This window comes from Carex rostrata, chromosome 6, assembly GCF_964058835.1.
Source record: "Carex rostrata chromosome 6, lpCarRost1.2, whole genome shotgun sequence".
NCBI lineage: Eukaryota > Viridiplantae > Streptophyta > Magnoliopsida > Poales > Cyperaceae > Carex > Carex rostrata.
In genome coordinates, this window is record NC_135923.1 from 11,293,549 (window position 1) to 11,302,043 (window position 8,495).

The window sequence follows — 8,495 nt, forward strand, 5'->3', positions numbered from 1 at the left end:
ACAACTAAATTGATATACATAAAAAAAAGTTATTTACAAATCAAAGGAAAGAAAAAAAGACCACAAAAAGGAACCGCAATAAAACAATAAGTAAAACTAAGGCTAATTCACCTCTATTGGCACCAAAAGAGTGCAATAATCTCCGCTGAGCCCTATTATACCCTTGATCCCAATGCTAGGCACTCTGTATTCATATAAACATTCTGTGTTGTATCATTAATTAAAACAATCACTAGTTTTCACTTATCTGAGAAGAACTTTCTGTTCAGTTCTCTCCACAATGTCCAAGTACCTGACATCAACACGACGTTTGACATCATTCGATTTTATAGGAGTGTTAGTGATAACTTTCAACACATTAATCGCTGTTATCTCCTCAGTAAACTAGAAAGCCAGTAGAAAGACTTATTGGTTCGCGCATACCAGTGGATTGAGAAAACTAGCAAGGAAAAATAATTCATTTTTTCATACACATTACTTTGATTTTCACTTTTGTCCTTTCCTAATCTGGAATACTGAGAAGAAAGTCTCACATTGAACGCAATACGATTTCTCATTTGAAACAAAGAGAAAATATGAATCCATTTCAAGATAATATTGAAAGTTTTTTCTGTTAAATAATTTGGGGTTGCACTCAGAAATTTTGTTTGGAGTACAATTATCAGGCTTCTATTTTTAAATTGTGAAGTTTATGCATCCAATTTTCTTTATTTTTATTTAAGATAAAATATGGATGTTTGTTACAACAGTGACAAAATTTTCTCAATTCTAATAAATTGTGTGTATTAGAACGATTATTTTGAGTAATATATATATATATATATATCTAGAAATATCCATTGATCTCTTATTAATACTTCTTCGAACACAACTAGTATATTCTAAAAAAAACCTGACTCTTAAATCTTTCCCTTTGTATCTTTTGATTGGTTTAACTTAAACTCTCCTATTTTCCTATTTTCGGTTTTTGAATCGAAAAAAGAAAAAGAAAACAGCTTTCGTACCTTCTTCCGGAAAAACAATAGAAGATATCTCAGAATACGCACTCTTTTTCTTCGTGGATCCCTCCGTTCAGACAATCTTTTTCGCTAGTCGTCGCCGTTACACTCGTTCTTAGTCCATCTCTCTCCTTCCCTCTTCCTCCCTCCCTTACCGAAGAGTCACAAGCGCCAGCTCCCTCTCTCCGAACCGAAGGTCGTCATCGGCTGTTCACCAGTTCCTCCATTTTTGCCGCCTTATCTCTCCTTCTCGTTGCTCTAGGTATGTGTTACTGAATTTTGTAATTCATTTTGCTATTTCGTGTTGCAATTTATGAATTGATCGAGTTAGGGTTTTTATTGTTGTAATACAAACTGTACTAAAAGTTTGCAAGTAAATAAATGGGTTTTAGCTGTGAAACCTGTTTGCTATCGTGGAATTGAAATAACCAGAGTTTCTTATTGATGGGTCTGAACTGGTGAAATTAGGGTTATAACCCAATTTTGATAAATTGGTACCTGTAGGGTTTACAAATTGTTGTTGTCGTGGTAGATTTTTAGTTGTATGATTTGATAAAATGGTACATTTACCAATTATGTACATACATATTGTTTGGTAATCATATGCTATTGATTTTGCAATTATCATGTGAGTTGGACTTTGTGAAGATTAGGTCGTTGTGTAAAAGTCCCTTTGCGGTACTTTATGGAATTGTGATGTATATGCGATGGATGATATAGAATTTTGAAAATTAACAACTCAGATACCACTTGTCATGATCCTAAGGGGATGGATGTGGATCTTGAAATATAGGGGAATATGAGGATGGTTTGTGTAATATGGGGAGAAATTTGAAAATTGTGGCATTGATTAGGTTTTAGTTACAAGTTCAATACAATATACAAGAGGGAAAGTAGAGAGAATGGTCTAGAGAAAAATCATAGAAGTGAGAGAGCGAATGAAGTCTTGGCATTATACTGTTAATTTGTTTTGATTTATTGTGTTGATTTGTTTGCAATAGGGTATTTTCGTCGGGTTTGTTCTAAACTCGACTAGTGTCTGTATTGTCTCAATCTTTGGTTATACATATGGCAGCTTCTATCAAGGTTTTTGAATATAGAAAGACAGAGGGAATGGAGAAAAATTAAGAGAATTCAAGAGTCAAGACAATTCATTTCATTCATGCTCTTCTATTTAATACCTGTTTAATTTATTAGTTGTTCCTTGATTCTTAATTTTTTATGTGAATATTATTATACGTTTTTGGGGCATTAGTGAATAAAAGTTGATCCCATGAATTTTTTGAGACAGGGAAGCTTGCAAATCGATCTTGTCATTTCTGTCTGACGTGGTTGATCTGGCAAACTCACCTGAAGGAGAGAAGTATATAAGCATTATAAACAATGTAATTCTTCCGCAAGGCGCCATTCTGACGAGAATTCTTATTGCTGCTCTCACTGGAGCACTACCATCATCACGACTAGAGGATGTATGTTATACAAATTATCTAAGATTGCTGTACCTTCTGTGTACATGCCTCCGGATTTGCAGGTGGCGAGGCATTGTAGTGTACTGGGATGCATGCAGTATGATTTCTAAACAGGCCAACATAATGCATAAAGCATGAACAAATTGCAAAAACTATATTCAACCTGGATGAAAACGGTTCCCAAGTGGTTGGATTTCTTGTCTTACCTAACTGGTTTATGCTTGTACTTATTCTATGTTAAAGTCATAGAGGGCAATCATCTAGTTGAGTCACTAGAATCCACATTTGTTGATTGCTAAAAAGATATTTCCAGAGACTACTTCCAGGTTATTATTATTATTATTACTATTGTTGTTGTTGCTGCTGCTGCTGTTATTATTACCATCGTTATCATTACAGTACTAATGATTATGATGATTATTATTATTTAATACAGGTATCGTATGTTCTTCTATCCCTAACCAGAACATATCGTGTAAAAGTCATAGAATGGGCCAAAGAGAGCATTTCTTTGATACCACCAGCAGCTGTCACAGAAGCTGAATGCTCAAACTTTCTCTCGGCTCTCTCTAAGGCTTCAGCATATCTCACCTGACAAGCACACTTGAGGAGCTGTCAGATGTGTGCCGAAGAAACCGCAATGTTCAGGACATAGTGCAAGGAGCTCTTAGACCTCTTGATTGGAACTCCACCACTGTTGCCTTGATAATATATAAAAGGGTAAATGTGGCACTTTGTCATGTAATTTTTATTTAGGAGCATTATTACTCCAGCCCCTACAAAATGAGAAATCTCATCCAACCTCTAATAAAATATACAAATTATGGTACATGCCTTTCATTCTCTATAAATATGTTAATACTTCTCGACCATTTTACTTTTTTTGAAGGGGAAAAGAGATTGGTTGGGTGTAAATGCTGTATTTGGCCGAGTAATTATGGTACATGCTGTATTTTCCCTAATTTTGTACTAAATTTTATCTCCAGGGTACAGTCAAGTACTGCCATCTGGTGAAATCTGCAGCTCAAAAGATGTAGTGCTTCTAGTGCCCAGTATACGGAGTTGCTGGCATCAACACTATTCTTCATTTGTGCATTGTTTTTTTGCCTTGGTTTGGATTCCATTGTGATTTTTTTTAATTACGTCAACAATTTCCTTCTTTTCTTTTCCCTTTGAAAAGGAGGGGGGTAGGGGTAGTATTGGGTAGAGTGAGGATTTTGTAAATTTCTTCTTTCATTTTATTTCATCTTTTCTGTACGTATCTGATGTATATTTCTTATTTAAGAATGTAGGACCTTTTAGTTGCTATTGTTTTTCATTCAGCCATTCAGGAGTTGATTGTTCTTGAAGAGATCGCATGGTGCTTGTTATCCATTCAATTTACTTAATAAGATGTCGTGCAGGTAGTTTCGATTGTAAGTTCTTTACTTTAAAGGATGCAAGCAAGCACTTACAATATTCATGAAAAATAGCTAGCAAGCTCATTGTAAGCGAGAGCTTCAATTAGAACTTGTGTTTATGACATGCGCTGTAGTAATTAGAATTTTTAAATTTCACATGATAAAAAAAAAGCCGTTGATCTTGTTTATTGTTACATGAATAATTAATTGTTCATTATATTTATTGTTGACTACAACTAGTTGATTTTGACATGTTTGTTTTGAACTGAACAAATTTTAAGTACAACTATCTTTCAAGTTTCAACAGATTGTTTGCAGCATTGAACACGATCAATAGTTTAATTTTATCATTTGAAATTTGCATTGCCTCTAATCCCTACATTAGCACTATTGTTTACTTAAGCACTTCGTACGTGTTCGGCAGACTAGCTTTAGCCTCCTTTGTCTTCCTTAAGGCCTTAAGCGGGCCAAACAGGTGAGGCTTAGATGGGCTTAAGGCTTTCAGCTTTAGGTTCCTTAGAACAGAAAATTAAGCTGGTTTTCCTCTCTCCTTAAGGAATTCACTTTCTCAGTGCCTCCTTAGCGTCTAGCTTAAACCCTCTGTTCATTTATTTATATTTTCTGTCACCTCTCTCCCACTCCAACCTACACACTTCCCTAGAGTCATGTGCCGAACAATCATTCCTTAACACAGCTTAAATTGTTAAGCTGCAGTGCTCTAAGCCGCTCTGCCGAACACACCCTTCATGTCTCCTCTCCACAACAGAACTCTCATGCTTTGAAATTCCTCCTGGTATCCTGCTTCTAATTGGTGCTTACATTGTCCTTGACAATGCTAAGTTGAGTGAACTCCTCCACTACAGGCACTACATGCCTCTCTTGCAGTCAGTTTTGATCTTGAACCACCACTCTGGTCAGTGTTCTTTTAGAACCAATCTTTCATGAGGGCCTGTTTGAATGTCACATAATTACACAGGATGAGAAACTCACAGGTACAAATACACACATGATTTATTATAATGTGCTAAATTAAGTGTTCGGTTGTACAGTGGGATTAGTCGTAGGAAATTCTATTTTTCTTTCTAATATGTTTGATAATATACAATTTTCTTTATTAATAAAATTATCAATAATGCAATTAAATAATAACATAATATTTCTTATTAATTATTATATTATAAAATATAAATATTTTATAATTAATTCAACCTACTAGAAAAGGAGACGTACATCCAGATTAAAAAAGACTTCTTATTGAAGAGTAAAAAGACAAGATATGAAGAAAATTAACTCCAGAAAACAGAAGTGCATAAAAACCACAAATATATAATCAAATTCGAGCTTGTCATAATACAAAATGTCTAACAAGCAATCTAAAATTAAAGCTAATAGTTGATTGACAACACACCGATTGAGAAAATGAAAATTGAGTTGGACTCAATTTTCATTTTTCCCACCAATTTACATTATGTGGGGAAGAGTTTAGGAAAAGCTATAGGAATGCATTGGAAAAAAACCGAGCATCCAAACGATATGGGAATTATAAATCCAATTTCCTCAAAACCCATATATGCCCATTATAAAACTACACATCCGAACAGCCCCTGATACTGTGGGGTGGGTGGGGGAAGGGGGTTCGTTCAATCATGATACGCACGATCTTGAAGCTGTACTTGAAGCTGTCTGCACAAATTTCAATGCAAACCGAATGGCTCTAACCGTGCATCGGACCGAATTTGGTCATCAGACTGCCACTAATTCCTATGAACTCAGCTTTCCTATTGTGTTTTCTCTAATCTGCTCATAGCTGTTATACCACTCTGTACTTCTAGGGTTGTTTCCATCCTATTTTATTATAGGCGAGACATCTAATACAAAATGTTCCAACCCAAATCATATAAATTGAACCACGATTTACCAGATTACCTTGTCTAGTCCAATGCATTGACGAGCATTGTATGTATGATTTCAGTGGTTTCCCATGTCATGGAGCATCCTAGAGGATTCAAACCAAGTCCACTGTGCTAAGCTTGGAGAAAATGGAATGCATCAAACATAAAATTTTATCCAAAATCTTTCCAAACCAATGGTTTTGAAGAAGCAAAAACCTAAACATTTCAGTTTTTCTTACTCTACAGTTATTTTTTCTCTATAGATCTTGGTGAACAATATGCTTTCATTGATCAAGATAGCTCACCATGTTAGGAGGAAAATTTCTGGGACTTCTCAATGTTCAATCAAAGTTTTTTTTTTTTTATAGTTTTGCATCAAAAAAGCTCACCGACATATGCACACAACAAAAGATTATATATTTTGACAAAAAATTATAGATGTAATGATTATCTTGAGATTAACAAAATAGAACCTTTGCAGAAACCAGTAATATTCAAATAATTGACTGGCCACAAGGATTTATTTACTTGGAAGCACATGCTATAAGTGGTAATCCAAAAGATACAAATCTATATCTAACCTAAAATCCTAAATAGCTTTAAAAAAGAAAACAACAAAAGAACAAACCCAAATCTTCAAGAAGATCAAACCTTCATTATATTGATTCAATTCAAAGAACCAATTTTCTTTGCCTCTTCCATCTCTCCAAAAATCTTCATGGCTACCATATTGTCAAAAAGTTTCTCATAGGGGTGACCTTGTGGTACGAGCTGCTTATACTTCTTAAATTGCTGGTCCGCCTCCTCTTTCTTTTTCAATAGGGTATAAACAATCCCTTGGCAAAGGTACGGTCGAAAATCAGTTGGATCTTCTTTCTCCATTTCCCCATAAACCTTCAAAGACTCCTCATACTCTCCTAGTATTACCTTGATTTGTGCCAAAAGCAATTTGAAATCGCTCACCTTTTCTTTGCTATCCTTTTCTTTTTTGCACAATTCGATTGTTTTCTCAACCCTTTTCATCAACTCCCTCAATTCAGTTTTATTGGCTGACTCTGAATTTGAAGAGGTCATTATCAGACCGTGGTATGCCTCAACCAAATAGGGATCTTTTTCTAGAAGCCTCTCAAAGCTTCTTTTAGCGGAGCCCACATCACCCATATGAGACTGTAAATGGGCTTTCAGCAAAGGGAGATCCGGGTTACCAGGTTGGAGCGTGATAAGTCGGTCTAGGGATTTAATTGATCCCGTGAAGTCACCTTGTTCGATCTTTCTCTCTATGTCAGCACGAAAGGAGGCAATTTCGTCAGAATCAGGTTGGACCAGGGTGTCAGAGGTGGTAGGAGGAGGAGAGGAAACGGAGGCTAGTGCAAGAGAGGGGGTAATAGACGGAAAACGGGAGAGGAGAATGGAGAAGGAAGCAGCGGCAGTGGCGATGGTGAGAGAAAAGGGCTTGATAAGAGAGATGAGGGGATGGGCTCTGGAAGGTTCCGGTTTGGGGGAAGAGTGAGAGGTGGCGCGTAGAAAATAAGGTTCTGGCGAGGGTTTCTTAGTAAGAAGGGTTCTTGGAAGGAAGGTCTTGGGAATTGGGATGGGGCGGAGAGAGCAGGAGAAAGGGTGCGGGTGCAATGAGGAGCAGCATAGCGAATCCATGCTAGTAGTAGTGTCTTTACTGCCTTCAACGGTGGCAGGAGGGAAAACGGAGCAATGAATATAAAAGGAAGCAGAGAGAGCGGAGACTCCGAGAGAGGGAGCCAGGGGGAACCGAAAATTGTCTAGGTTGCGTGTAGGAAGACGGTAAAAAAATGCGCGATTCAATTGCTCGTTGTCAGTGGGGGGTGAGAATCTGCTGCGATCCTACGGGATCGCAGGGTCCTGCGATTCCAATTTTAACCCTTCATTTATTACAGTGTGCGAATCTTAAAAACAGATAGTTTTTGTGCACAAATCTCAAAAAATATAAACAGCTGAGATTAGAATCGCAGGAACCCTGCGATCCTGTATGATCGCAGCAGATTTATTTCCTGTCAGTGGAGGGGTTTTGATATTTTATTTCGTTAGAAAGCACAAAACATAAGATTGAGAAGCGGACTTTATGGGCCGATTTTCAAAGCTGATTCGAAGCATCCAGAGTAAGACGGCCTTTAGTCAATTAATTAGGCCTTATGTCTGAGCCTTGGCAACGAAGGCAACGGGCCTAACCCTTTTGGGCAACATAATCCCAAATTACAAACGGACGGCCCATATTATTCCCAGCCGGGCCGGAATCAATCAGGTACCTAGAGAAACTATAGAATCCGTTTTGAGTTTCGTGCCAAGTAACAAGAACGATGAAATTTTACAAAATAATTTACTTTTGAAATTTTTTTGTTAAAATATCTTCTCTTTAAATTTTTTGTCAAAATAACCTTCTGAGTTCCAGCAGAGCAAAAAATCTCCTTACCTTGAGTTACTCCCGCCCTTCCTCTTCATCTCTTTGCCTCCCCAAAATCCCTTTCTTTCTGATTAATTCCTACGCTAAACACATGCCCTCTCCGCCAAGTCTGATACGCTGAAGCGCATGCCCCTTTCCGCCTCCTCTAATTCTACGGCAGTGCCCGCGCCTCTTTCTTCTGATTTTACGGAAGCCCGCCCATCTCCCCTCTCCGCCTCCTCTGATTCTACGGCAGCGCGTCCCTTTCCTCTGATTTTACGGAAGCCCGTCCATCTTCGCTCATTTGGTAAGATATTACATTT

At 37.2% G+C, this 8,495-nt stretch overlaps 1 protein-coding gene and 1 long non-coding RNA gene across 3 annotated transcripts; one reads left to right on the top strand and one right to left on the bottom strand.

Moving 5' to 3' along the window:
• The first annotated feature begins 1,045 nt into the window (after nt 1-1,045).
• Nucleotides 1,046-3,827, top strand: LOC144555764 (uncharacterized). Of its 2 annotated transcripts, none has more exons than XR_013512107.1 (4): nt 1,046-1,260; nt 2,290-2,467; nt 2,904-3,293; nt 3,454-3,827. It is a non-coding gene; the product is annotated as an uncharacterized LOC144555764 (long non-coding RNA). The 2 variants fall into 2 exon arrangements; XR_013512108.1 differs by having other exon boundaries at nt 1,049-1,260; nt 2,904-3,187.
• A 2,328-nt stretch (nt 3,828-6,155) lies between these two features.
• On the bottom strand, nt 6,156-7,546 carry LOC144555985 (protein SLOW GREEN 1, chloroplastic-like). Its single transcript, XM_078304449.1, has one exon. The coding sequence runs from the start codon at nt 7,410-7,412 to the stop codon at nt 6,426-6,428; it is 987 nt and encodes a 328-aa protein (XP_078160575.1). The 5' UTR covers nt 7,413-7,546; the 3' UTR covers nt 6,156-6,425.
• Between the last annotated feature and the right edge of the window lie 949 nt (nt 7,547-8,495).

Coding starts and splice junctions, on each gene's coding strand:
- LOC144555985 (XM_078304449.1), bottom strand. CDS start 7,412: ATGGATTCGCTATGCTGCTCCTCATTGCACCCGCACCCTTTCTCCTGC.